Source organism: Pyxicephalus adspersus, chromosome 11, assembly GCF_032062135.1.
Source record: "Pyxicephalus adspersus chromosome 11, UCB_Pads_2.0, whole genome shotgun sequence".
NCBI classification, from domain to species: domain Eukaryota; kingdom Metazoa; phylum Chordata; class Amphibia; order Anura; family Pyxicephalidae; genus Pyxicephalus; species Pyxicephalus adspersus.
In genome coordinates this window covers 35,367,770-35,381,571 of record NC_092868.1, presented here as the reverse complement: position 1 = coordinate 35,381,571, position 13,802 = coordinate 35,367,770, and the positions used below count along the sequence as shown (strand labels likewise).

At 36.6% G+C, this 13,802-nt stretch overlaps 1 protein-coding gene across 2 annotated transcripts in view; it reads left to right on the top strand.

Moving 5' to 3' along the window:
- LOC140340425 (uncharacterized) overlaps positions 1-12,192 on the top strand; it is a 148,599-nt gene extending 136,407 nt beyond the window's left edge. The window contains exons 1-4 of one of the 2 annotated variants that reach the window (XM_072425619.1): positions 5,418-5,498; positions 7,233-7,293; positions 9,445-9,592; positions 11,591-12,192. In XM_072425619.1, the coding sequence (XP_072281720.1) occupies positions 7,251-7,293; positions 9,445-9,592; positions 11,591-12,116 (717 nt within the window). In that variant the 5' untranslated portion in view covers positions 5,418-5,498; positions 7,233-7,250 and the 3' untranslated portion in view covers positions 12,117-12,192. Of the gene's footprint in view, positions 1-5,417; positions 5,499-7,231; positions 7,294-9,444; positions 9,593-11,590 lie in introns of those variants that run through there. The other variant, XM_072425620.1, reaches the window with a different exon arrangement.
- The last annotated feature ends 1,610 nt before the right edge of the window (positions 12,193-13,802 follow it).

Here is a 13,802-nt window from a genome sequence, read left to right as displayed (position 1 = left end):
TGGTTGATTGTCCCCTTCTGATCACTCATGTGCAGTTCATATTCCCCTTCTGATCACTCATGTGCAGTTCATATTCCCCTTCTGATCACTCTATGCAATGACTGTCCCCTCCTGATCACTATGTGCCATTGATTGTCCCCTTCTGTTCACTTACCGGTAATTAAGTGTAGGGATCTCCGTTAGGGCAGGGATCAGCAGCTTGCTTCCTGGTGCAGAATGCCGGCTTGTTACTTTCAGTTTGGCTCTCCACTGCAGCCAGGAGCAGACACGTGCTGCAGCAAGAGCAAGACACGTGCTGCATCAAGGAGACACACACAGGATCGGATATCGGGGATGTCTTATTCACGGGTGAGTGTCTTATTTTAATTATTTTTTCAAAAATCGGGGGTGGCTTATTTAATGGGGATGTCTTAAAATCGGGGAAACACGGTAGGTGAAGAAACAGGAAATGGTGAGTTTACTCAAATAAATGTGAAAAGACAGGTGAGTTTAATTTTTGCAGTATAGGACTGTCCATACTGCAAGCTACCTGCTTACCTGTCTGTTATCTTTTTAGGTTTAGTTCCACTTTAGGCTTATTGTACATTGTTACAATATGACTGTCACACTTATTTCTTCTTCACTAAAGCGCAGGAGTCTTTCTCTTGCTCATGCGGCCAGTTCTAACTCTGTGCATACCTCTGCTCCCAAGCTTTATCAGTTACCCCAATCTGCCAGTCAATCAGACAATATCTTCTTAATCATCCCTGGCTATTTAACTAGCTCGGACACAGCACTCGGCATTCGTACAATGTGTCTCCCCTACTGCTGAGTCTCTTTGCTAGCAAGTTCCTGGACACCCGTCGTATAATTCTGTGTTTCCTCTGTCCAGCTACTGTGCTAACCCCTTGTCTGACCCCTTGTTTCCACGCTATTCCGTTGTGCTGATCCAGTGTTCCTCTCTGTCTGTGGATATTCTTGTGTCACCTGTGCCTCCTGTTGTTTCCAGTGTCCCCTGTGTTCCCTGTGTCTGCAGTGGCCCCTGTGTCACTGGTGTCTATTTCCTGGATCCCTGGTATTTGACCCCTGGCTTGTGACCTGACCTCTCTTGCTTGCTGTCTGCCCTGACCCTGGGTTTCCTTCACCATTCTTCTGCCTTTGATTATAGTTGATTTGGTTATACATGGTATTATGTTATTTATTGTGGTGGCCCAAATGGCAGTGAGCAAAAAAAAAAAAAAAAAAAAAAGGAAAGGAGTGCTTAGTTGTCATGTGACTTTTTAAAAAAAAATATTTTTATTTAAATATATTTTTATATAGGTCTATATAGGTGTATTATAAAACTGATGCATTCCATTACTGATAAATAATGTTGTGGGTTTATAATTGTTTGTCATTCTATATTTACTTTGTACCAAGCCTTGTTGTTTGATACTTCCAAAAATAAGATTCCTTATGAAATACATGAAAATCCATATAAAGGAAATAAAAGGTATCTCATACACATATTACATCTCTTACACAATTCAAATTTATACATTTGTGTTAAGTTAGCAGAAGGTTTTTTAAGGTGCAGGGATTTTTTGGAGTTGATAAATCTGTACAAATGTTTGATTAAAAGCAAAACTGTGGATTTCATCATACTTAAATTTAAGGTTAATCTCTAAAACAACAAAACACAATCCAAGATAGCAAAGAGTTCTGCTAGTTGACTGTTTACTGAACATTTTTTTTCTTGTAAAAGGAACAGTGTAATCCAGGCCAGTGTAGACTTATGGATTTCTTTGTAATAATATAAGATATTTCTATATAACAAGTTAATAAGTTAATGTTCTTCTAGAGCAAGAATAAATATGTCTTTTGTACTTTTTTCGGTACTACAAAATATGTTCCCCATAATACCACTGTACTTTCTGCTCTGATTTTGATAGGCAGTTAACATTCTCTTTACAGTTAAAGTCTATTCTGATATCAGCAGTAATGCCCAAAAATCTAGGACCTTATGGGGGGACCTAATGAAAATTGTAAATTGCTTGTGTGAATCAGAACTCCAGCTAAATTAATATTAATTTAAATACATTAGTAGCATTAAAAGCATAAAATTGACAAAAACAGCTTTTTTCTGCAATTACTACTTTCTAGAGTAGACTTTACAGTCCAGAGGTGTCCTACATAGTACTTCTTTTCTGCAGCAGCATGTCCTTCATTTTCTCAGTTGAAAAATGCCCTGTTGCATGATTCAAACCACTTGCTCTGATTCCAGGCTTTATTTGCTGTAAGGCTTCTATAAAAAAGAACAAAAAACAGTTTGGCGTTTCTTTGAAATTCATATTTGGACAGGATTTCTTCACAAGCGGAGGAAGTCAATGTTGTGGAATAGACTGGTACAGGAGGAGGGGCAGGAATGCGCACTTACTGCTTTCTCATTCTTGGCCACCCAGGTTGATTATCTGCATATATGTTGAGGGTAACCCAAAAAAGTGTTATTTAATGGAATTTTTTCATTTCAATGTTACCTCCACAGTTGCATTTTTTCTACATTGGTACTTATTCCATGGCAGATTCCAACTCTTCATGCTGTTTATAGACAACGGTTTGCCTATTAGCCCTAAAAGTATAAATATAAATACGAAATTGCAGTTCAAAAGCCTCATTAGTAAATATATTAGTACATATGTTAGAATTCCCCTGTATTTTGTTATTGTGTTCCAATTTTGAATAATTCATAGAAGCTCTAAAGACATTTATGTGGAATTTTAATATAGAAAAAAAGAATAAAAGAATGGTCTGAAGAAAGGAAACTATCCAGGGAGCAGCAGTTTCCTGGGTGAAAAATATTTATTTATGCCAGAAGTCAGAGGAGAATGGCTAGACTGGTTCAAGCTGATAGAAAGGCAACAGTAACTCATTACCTGAAGTATGCAAAAGAATATTCCCACCTCCTAGATTGTAAGCTCTTCGGGGCAGGGTCCTCTCCTCCTGTGTCACTGTATTCGTCTGTCATTTGCAACCCCTATTTATTGTACAGAGCTGCATATTATGTAGGCGCTATATAAATCGTGTTTGTTAAATAATATTAATAATAATAATAATAATAATATTTTTAATAGAGCACTTTTGGGATGTGATTAAACAGAAAATTTTGCATTATAAATGTGCATATGGAAACTCTGCAGCATTTACGTGATGTTATCATCTTCAGATGTTGTCAAAAATTCCAGAAGAATGTTTTCATCACCTTGTTGCATCTATGACATTAGGAGTTATGGCAGTTGTGAAGACAAAGTCATATTTATATATAATAAATAGAAAAAAAATATATTTCTTTCTACTTTGTTCTAAAAAATCTGGTCCATAGCAGGTTCTATTTTTTAACTCTCAGCTCAGATGTAAAACAACACACTACAAATTCTATTGTGTAATTTTTTATTTAATAAAAATGAACCCAAAATGAAGAAGTCGTATGTGACAAAGATGTCACAGCAATTCTATCAGGATAAAATGAGAACTTTGGGTCATTGCAGCACCTTGATTCCTTTTTTGTTTTCTCCCATTCTGTTGTAGATTTGCTGGTGTTCCTGGGGTCATTGTCCTGTTGCATGACCCGATTTTGGCCCAACTTGTGCTGTTACACACATGGCCTCACATTCAACTCTAAGATACATTAGTAAACAGAGGAGTTCATGGTCAAATCAATGACTGTAAGGTGCCCAGGTCTTGTGGCTGGTAAACAACTCAAAATCATCCCCTCTCCACCATGGTTCACAGTGGGTATAATGTGTGCCGATATGATGGGTTTGGTTTTCACTAGGCATACCTGTGAGGATTAGAACCAAGGCTTTTTTCCTAACAACCCTTCCAAATAAGCCATATTTGTTCAGTCTTTTCTATCCTTACTGCCCTGAACGTTAACATTGAATGTACTTACTGAATCCTGTAGAGCGGTAGTCGCCAACCGGTGGTGCACAAGAAAATTTTGGTGGTCCATGGCTCTGGACGGTGCGCCCCTGAGCAGGCTAAGGAGAAGGACCCCCTTGGACCCCCTACAGACCATGTCCCCGGTACAGATTGCAGGCTCAGGGCGGTGAACGGGTCATGTCTCTGGACACAACCTGCCCACTCTCCCAACGCAGGTCTAAGAGTGGGCGAGTTCTGGAATCATGACATTACCATGGGGGAAGTTTCTTCCCCTTTGAGTGACACCCTGCTCCCCACACAGTCGCGGTGCAGGGCCAGTGAATTTAGTGGTTTGTGGGTCCAAAAAGGTTGGTGACCAGTGCTGTAGAGTATGAAATTAGGCTCTTTTTTGCAATGTCTCTGAGCATTGCATGATGTGAACTTGAGGTGAATTTGCTGGGAAATCCACTTCTGGAAAGATTGGCAACTGTCTTGAATGTTTTCAACTTGTTAACAATCTTTCTCACTGTAGAATTATGGACTTATTATGGATAGTTTAGTAATCCATTTATAACCCTTCCCAGATTGATGGGCATTACCAATTGCTTTTCTAAGATAACTGCTGATGCCTGTATTCCTTGGCATTGTGTTAGCACCCACCTGAACGTTCCAGACCAGCAAACTGGCTTTTCTGTCTTGCAAAGGTAAATTCAGATATCCCCCAATCCAGTGTTTTTCAACCAGGTTTCTTTGGAAACCAAGGATTCTTCCAGAGGTTACTAGGGTTTTTTGAACAATGGGCAGTTTGTTCCTGTCAGGTCAGTTTAGGTGACACCAATGATCATTTTGGCTATCGGTAAGGGTGACATTCTTCTCAATGACCAGCAATGTAAAAGGAATTCCTCCTACCACACTAATATACTGCGAGCTGTGGATATAGTATTTATAATGAGGATTCCTTGAAAAACTGAAAGTTATTTAAAAGGGGTTCCCCGTGTTAAAAAGGCAGAGAAAGGCTGCTCTAATGCTTATTTTTAGGTTAGACTAAAAAATGGCTGCCTGGTTCACTTTAACACCAGTTTCTGAAAAACTTTTTCTAAAAGCTCTCTTGTGCAAATAAATCAGCCTACACAAAAATAATACTTTCTTTTAATGTCTATTTAATGTTCACGGTTTTTCATTAACTTTTGGAGTTAAGTCTGCCAAGAGTGTACCATGATGACGCTGTATTTGTACTCTGTCGACATCCGCACTTTGATTTGTAAAGCAGCATTCAAGGTTTTTTGAAAAAAAGTAAATTTTATATATCTTATTTTAAATTCAAATTTACTAATGTTTTACTTGTTGTATGTCTAATTACTTGTCTAATGTTGTAAAGGTCAATATGCTATACGCAGAATATAGTGGACACCTAACATTTGATGGCTGCTGTCTTGTGTCTTGATTTCTTGTTTCTTCTTTATACTCTGTACCATTTGTATTGCCAATGCTTCCGGCTATTATCTGATTGGAGTAGTGCCCATCGAGCCGTGGGTGTTCACAGGGTGCTCTTAGACCACATATAAAAAATCAAGCAAGCATAGCAAGCCTGCTCACTGAAAGAACCAGGTGTTTGCTGACTGGTAAGATCATCTCCTTCCTTCCTAATGTAGATATCTCAAATGTTTCCTGAAATTTTTAAAGTGGGACTTAGCTCAAAAGATTAACATTTTACAGCATTTTTAGAGGATCGCCAATTTTATTGTAGAAAGATGATGATCACTATATATATATGCCCATCTGTATGAAGTGACATGATTGCCACTTTATAGTTTAGCGGGATTTATTTAGGACATTTGATTTCCATTTTTGATGTGATTATTAATTTTTTAAAGTGACAATTAAAGTGCAGTCTTTGGAAGATGAGCTTTTAAAATTGGTGATCATGACTAGAAAACTAGTTAATTTAAATCAAAAAGTTTTGGCTTTAAATATTTTTAAACATTCTCACAATCAAATGTCTATAGCTTAGTCTAAAGCCCTTGTTTGTTTCACAATTTCCCAGAGAAATTGTTCTTTTTTAAAATGTAATTCATAACATTTGTAAATATTTATATAGTTTCACTCATAGTGAAAAAGACAAAAAAAAAATATTTTTTTAATACAATGTTTTCTTTAAGCTGATTGTTAGCCCTTAGTTAATCTTTAAAACTCACCACCCTAATAACTCCTTTCTTTCTTTCTGCACTCGGGTAATATTTTATTTTTCTGTTGTTTTTTTTTCACTGTTTTTATTTTGTTTTCTTTTTTTAGTTTTCATTTGTTCTTAACTTTATTGCATAGCAAGTGCATGTGCAAGGTTTTTTAAAAACAGGACTTACCAATAGCTTTGCTATTCTTTGTATCAGATATGCCATATTTCTCTTTGAACAATTTGTATAATAAATTGTAAACTTTTTATTTGCGGGTTAACTATGGTTAAAAAAAAGAACATATATGCATAAGAATGGTACACCATTCCATTTACCATTCCTAAGCATTGGCCATCCTTTAACATATGTGTATATTACCTCTATGTACAGCTCTAAAACGCCTCTCACAAATCCCCTGAGGAAGCCAGCAGGCAAAACGTGTTGGGATTCGAGACATTATTATACACATGATTCTTGAATCAGGGATACTCTGTCTAGCCAAAAGGTCTTTTATCCCATCTAAATGTGATTGGGAATGACCTATACCACCTTTGTATAAATTTGTATACTACACAACGTTATGTGTTTTATATGATGTATAATATATTACACCTAATAGGTTTTTGTGCCACTGAAAATCGCGAGTTTCTCTGCTTCTTTATCTTTAATTGATTTTATGGGGGGGTTGGCTAAATAACTACTATGAATTATGTCAGATGAAAGCTAGATTTCCTTTGTGTCATTTCCCACCTTATTTAACCACATACAAATAGATGGAATCACAGAAGTTTTTCCCAAGGTATCAAATAACAGGGTGCATAAGATGTAACGAACAGGCTCCTATAAATAAAGTTCTGGTCCATTACATGTGTATAGTACAGGAGCTGAAATTCTTCTACACATTACACAGGTTTGCTAAAAAAACAATATGAAATAGTTTACTTTAAGTATTTTCTTGTTTCAATGTAAATTTAAACTAAAAAGGTAAAGTAAAGTAAAGAGTAAACTAGAAAGGTAAAGTAGGAAGTCAAGTAAAGAAAACAACATTTGGGCCGTTGATTACTTTACTTGTTTAATTCAGAACTACATTTGTTTGAATGCTGAAAAAGGTAAAATTCATATTTTATTTATAGCTGCAAATAATATTTTTTCTACTTTCTAATCATTTTTTAATTTTATTTATAGCTTTCAGAAGTTTTCACCATGAAATCCTTGGTTTTATCTCTACTGCTGTTCTTCCTTATTGGTATGGAGCACACTCATTTACTGATTTAATTGATGATATATGCTCTGATTCCCCCATGTTATTGAAAGTCAGGCTGAGTTCAGGAAAACACTAGGAAATGCAAATATCTATGCAAATAGACAAAAGCCTAGCAGAGCAGTTCTATTTTTTTAAAACCCACTTTAAGGTTTAAAATGCTTGTACACGTCCCTGGAGGCAGGAGACCTATAGATGCTACATGTAGTGTTAAAAATTACTGCCTCCTACCATCTGTCAAAAAGGACAGTGAATGGACCCATTCAATTCTATGTTAACCATATTTTTCAAGCAGTTTTAGGTGGTAAGAAAGAACCACTAGTCTGAATGTAGCCTTATCTAGGCAATAAGGAATGTCCCTATGTCATTTTTATTTTAAGTTTTATTTTAATAAATGTTTTTTCACTAATTTTGGAAGTTAAAAGTCCCCTATAGTGATCAACACCTGTGGGCCAACTTTCAGTGTGTTGGCATAACCAGCATCACCTTCAACCAAGAAGACCTCCTTCTACCCCTGAGAATCTAGTGAACAAAGCAAGTACCATAAATTACCATAAATTATTATCATGCATGGGTGCCCTCTAACAAAAAGTGCTACCCAAAAATGTAGGTGCCAGAATCAAAATTGAAATGAAAAATCATTATAGCTAACACATCCTCTGCATGTGTTTCCTGATAGTTTGCCCTATTTAAAAAGATAACTACTAAGAACAAATACATGAATACATTTAAATTTATCATTCTAACGTGACTACATTTGTTTTATTTTTTACAGTGTAAGTACAATTTCTGCAAATACAGAAAATACCTGATGATGTTGCGAATTTTCAGTGTACCTTTTACTTTCTGCACTGAATTGATAGCTCAATTTATTTTTGAGGAGGATTGTCACTAAGGAAATCACTGCCATTTCCTATGGAATTACTTACTTTGACATCCAATATTTTATTGTTTTGTTACATTTTTAGCTTACACCTAGAACATTTGCAAACTGATCCAAGGAATTTATAAAGGCCTGATTTAAACAAGAATTCAATTACACATTGGACCTAAATTGTTGAAACTCTCCAACACTGGAGAATATGCACTATCATGGAATATATCATAGCACACAAAACCTAGAATGGATTTTCTCAATCACATTTACTATTAATCAGCAATCCTTAATGGGATCAATTTCAGGTTTGCTGGATCAATCAGGTTCTCTTGATAGTCTATCTTCTCCAGTCTTGGGAAGTTTAACAAATTAGGCCCAATGTGTGCTGACACTCACAATCACACATTTGCCCTGATTTATTTAAGTTCTCCAAGGCTGGAGAGGATACGCTTTCATCAGTGAGGCTGGGTGAACCAGCAAACCTGGAATGGATCTGGTCCAGGATTGAAAACATTTGCTAACAAATAGCCTGACTTTTAGGAAATCCGTTCCAGGTTTGCTGGTTACCTAGCTTCACTGATAAAAATGTATCTCTCTAAATTCTCTACAGACTTGGAGAACTTTAATAAATCAGGGCCACTGTATTACACAGCCCATTCAAAATGAAAGGCCTTGAATAAGCCCAAGTGCACCACAGTATGGGGAATGTTGCATTGTTGTGTTTAGCACCCAAATGCACCACATGTTTTTCTGTATGTTACCATTGCAATAAAATACTCACTACTGCAACACTGATAATTAACAAAGGCTATCTAATATTATAACACAGTATTTATATAGTGCCAACATATTATTTTAATATTACAAATTCCATAGTCATGTCACTAACTGTCCCTCAAAGGGACTCACAATCTAATGTCCCTACCATAGTCATATGTCATATAACACAGTCTAAGGACAATTTTGTGGGGAAGCCAATTAACCTAATGGTATGTTTTTGGAATGTGGGAGGAAGCTGAAGTACCCAGAGGAAACCCATGGAAACACAGGGAGAATCTGCAAACTCCATGCAGTTATTGTCCTGGATGAGATTTGCTAAAAGCCACTGTGCTGCCCATGTAACTAAACTTTAAAATCACTACACTTTATGTATTACTATGACCTAAAGTTCCCAGGGAGGATACACCCATTTTTCACAAAACTCTTTAAACTGGGCCATAAAAATCTTGTTTTAACATATTATATCTTCTGTCCTTCAGGTACTCATGGTGCCGCAATTGGCCAGGAAAAAGAAGCTGAACTTCCAACACCTGGGGCCCAGGAATGTCTGAAAAATGTAATTCGGGGTGCTTTTGTACTGGGAGCAGAGGTAGCAGGAATGCTTGAATCGACAGATGAGGAAAAATTGTAAGATCAATTTTCATTTATCTATCTACAACAAAACCTAAAAACTCTATAGCAGGCCAAAAATGTTTACACTTTAACAAATTAATGGTACAATATTTATGCCTCTGCATTATGATGTACTAATGATCCTTTGTGGTAACATAGAGCAGCGGTCACCAACCAATGGTCCGCAAGAAGATTTGGGGGTCCGGGGCTCTGGTCAGTGCACCCCTGAGAGGGGTCAGGGGAAGAACCCCGCTGGGGGGACGCACAGGGCAGAACCGCAGACCACGTCCCCCCGTACTAATTCCTGGGTCAGGGAAATGGGCAGGCTGTGCTTTACAACACAACCTGCCCACTATCCCATCACAGGCTCAGATCTGCGATGACAGAGTGGGCAGGGTTATGGCATTAGAGGTCAATTTTGGCAATGGCAATTTTAGAGTTCCGTGGGACCAAAAAGGTTGGGGACCGCTGACATGAACATGGCACAGGTCCAGTGCTTTACTGCATGGAGTGTTACTCTAAATAAATGCACAAAGCTACCTTTTTTTAAAAGGGATTTTTGTTTCCTGGTGCCATGCTTTTTTATTTTAGATAACCTGTTACTGTGCCTGTTTTGGCCACATGCAATGATGTACCATGCAGTAAAGCCACATGAAGCAACTTGTGTTGCAGCACACCACAGCCCAGGGTAAGCACTACCACTGACATTTTTTTACAGCTTCTACTTCATTGGTGGTGTGATCTAATAAATTTACACTTGTTTTACCACTGAATTAATTCAAGTTAAAAAGCTTAGCCCAACCTGTTTTGCTTTTAGAGTAGTGACTTGGGCACCTTCCAGACTTCTAATCTCCAATATAAATTCAGATAAATCTGGGAGGGAAGCAGGGGGAACTGATATGTTGAAAGAACAGTTACAGTCAGTAATTTTCTGTGAATTTTGATGATGAATTGCTCCACTGTACATACAGCTACAGAGGCCAACAAGGCCTTTTTATTACAGAACATGTAAATACTTTCATATATATAAATATATATATATATTATAGCCTGGCTACAGGTTCAGCTTAGAGGGCCTAGAATTAAGTATTTGTGTATACATTGTGTATTTTTTCTATATAGTTATAAGGGCTGCCTTAAATCTATTCTATCACAGCACTGGTCATGCCACCAGGGAGGTAAATTACTGTGTGTTTATGTATGTATGTATATGTATAAAGAGCGTGCAGTACTGCGTATAAGTGTATAGAGAGTGGAAGTAAATTATTCATAGGGTGTGCTTATTCATAGGGGGTTATGTATGCTTCCTCACTTACATTTGATGCCTGCACTTTGTGCATTCCATACTTTTGACCCAGATCTGAGTACACCCAACCACTCAAGTACCCCTTTAATCTCATTGGTAATGAAGTTTGGCCACACTCATAAGTCATCACAACAGTGCCGAATCATTATTTCCCTCAGGTCGCCTTAATTATTTTACCATCATTATGACCCCCAGGTGGGCATCCTAAGTTGTGTTGTGGGCCCATTGAGTTCTTTTTATGCTAATGTATCAATCCCTTTAACAAATCAGTTTGTTATAATAGAAATATTTCAAACTTTTTTGTAGACTATACCATTTATAATGGAATATCACAATACATTAACGACCCCTCACTGTGGGGTAATTGTTTTTTTAAACACTATGGGCTGATTTATTAACATTCTCCAAAACTAGGGAGGGCAGACTATCATGGGTGAACCTGGGTGACCCAGCAAACCTGGAATTGATCTGATCCAAGACTGAAAATATATGCCAATAATAACAAATTATTTTTAAGAAATCTATTCCAGGTTTGCTGGACCACCATTTTAATAAACCAGGCCCTATCTTTTATGAAATGTAGAAAAAAAGAAAATTAATTCAGAAAATGTGTTTTCATAAAAAGCGATTTCTTTGCAGATTTTTTTTTAAATGCACCTATTTGATACAATAAAATATTAATACCCCTGTCTGCCTTTGTCTTACAGAGCTCATGTGCAGAAGAGAGCCGAATCAATACTCATTGATACATATGGCTTGTTCTATGCAGTTGGTGTCACCATTATAGACAGCTATAAAGAAGTGGATAAGGAAATTCATGAACATTACCCAGTGTACAGAACAAAGGTGTTACCCATTGTTGAGGATTACTTCTCAAACGTTGTGAAATATGTATTATCTCTGAAAGATGGCCTTCTGCCTATTATTTCAAAGGCCAACACAGAGGTAATGAAAATTCATTTAAAGTTGATTACAGATATTAAAACCTTTTTTGACGGTCATAAGGAAAAACTGCAGTCATTTAGGGATGACATGAATGCCAAGATTAAACCTTTTGTAGAGCAAGTCCAGCAGGAAGTGAAAGCATCAGAAAAGGAAGAACCTAAACACCATCAGTTTAGTGAGGAACAACGTGCAATATATAGGGACATATTGAAGGGTATGGTCCATTACCGTGAAGATGACAGTAAGAAAATGTTTGAATATATTGAAAAGTTCACTAACAAATCCTAGATACAGTTTTAGGAGACAAAACAATAAAATATATTTTCTTTTCTGATCTCAGTCATAATAAAAAAAAATTACAATACCTATTTTTTTATTTTCATGTTTGGTTCTGACTCTACTGAATCATTATTTGAGGTGATTAATAATGGTATAAAACAAAAGCCCTATAGTGTATATCTAGGCAAAATAAAAAAAAAGACAAAATAGATGTAAATATCTATAGTACATGACCATTTCACAACCTTTGTCTCCCTTTGTCAAAAATCACTTATTTACCTGTTTATCCTGCCAGAAATATGAAAATAAGAAGAAAGAGGTAGGTGGCTTTTGGGCAACAGAACAAAAACATTTATGTGCCTAAATCCACAAAAACACTAATTTAATAAACATCACATACAGCATACCTAATTATACATAGCTCTACTAAGTTTCAATAAATCAATAACCAATCATCAATAATCACAGGGAGTGCATGATCCTATAGCTCACGTGAGTACAATATTATAGAACTACTCAGGTTTGTTTCATTCCCAGGGCATTTAGCTGAATAGCTTTCTCAGGGGACTGAGACTTATACTAGATAAAATATAAACATATAAAAGTCTACCTATATTCTGAATATAGAGTATCGAAATAAAAAGATTTTTACATTCTGAATATATAAGAATATATAAACATTTTTAGTGATTACCAGTGTGGTGCCTTAGAGATGTGGATTTGTTATAAACATGATTAAATATGTTAGTAATGTTGCAAGAAATCTACATGCAGAAGTATGTACCATTATACTGAAGATTCACTTATGTGATGGTGAGTAGTAGATGGGTGTTGTTCATTATGAGGGAAATATGATTAATGTTTTGGTAGCAGAGTTTAAAAATCTAGATGGCTAAAGTTACTTCCAGAACAATGGTAATCTGATGGAATCAAACATGTTTAAGACTGGGGTGGGTATTGGCTTTTATTTGATAGATCTACTTAGTTTTCAGTTGCAGTAGGGATCTATCCTACTGGTACTTGGAAGAATTCTTTCCAAAGCTGTGAATGAATGTAAAAATTTTGTAAGATCCTAACTTTCTGCTGAGTTCCACACTTCCTCTGCTGCATTGAAATCCTGAAGAATATTGTCACTTTTGCTGGAGTTATCCACCCATGCACCACAGAACTCCTCTCCCCATCTCTATACTATTAAGGTGGTATGGGTGGGGGAGTTTTGTAGTCAGACAGGAGACAAATTATATTTTAGAAGAAAAGGATTAACCAGAAAAAAAACAATACAATGGAAACACAGTGACATAAAAGTCTAACAAAAATAAAAACAAAAAATAAACCTGAAGCAAAGGATTAATGACAACAGGTAAAATAATAAATGACAAAGTAACATAGAAAAACAAGGTAATTATTTTATATTATTCATTTTATTTAGGAGAACCCATATTACTCTCACAAAGCAAAATAATCATATTGTCATGGTGCTGCAAGGCAGGACGGTGGACACTCTATGTCACCAGATCAGTTGGTAGAGATGTGCACAGGGTGCAGAGTCCAAGCAGCTTCCCGGTCTTCACCAGAGCCTCTAGAGGTGAAGGTGATGCACTGCGGGCAACTGCCAGGTTGCGGCCCCCGTCCACGCAGAGGCAGGTGACTGCTGACAGGCTGAAACAAGACATGGTACCAGAAGAAGAGACAAAT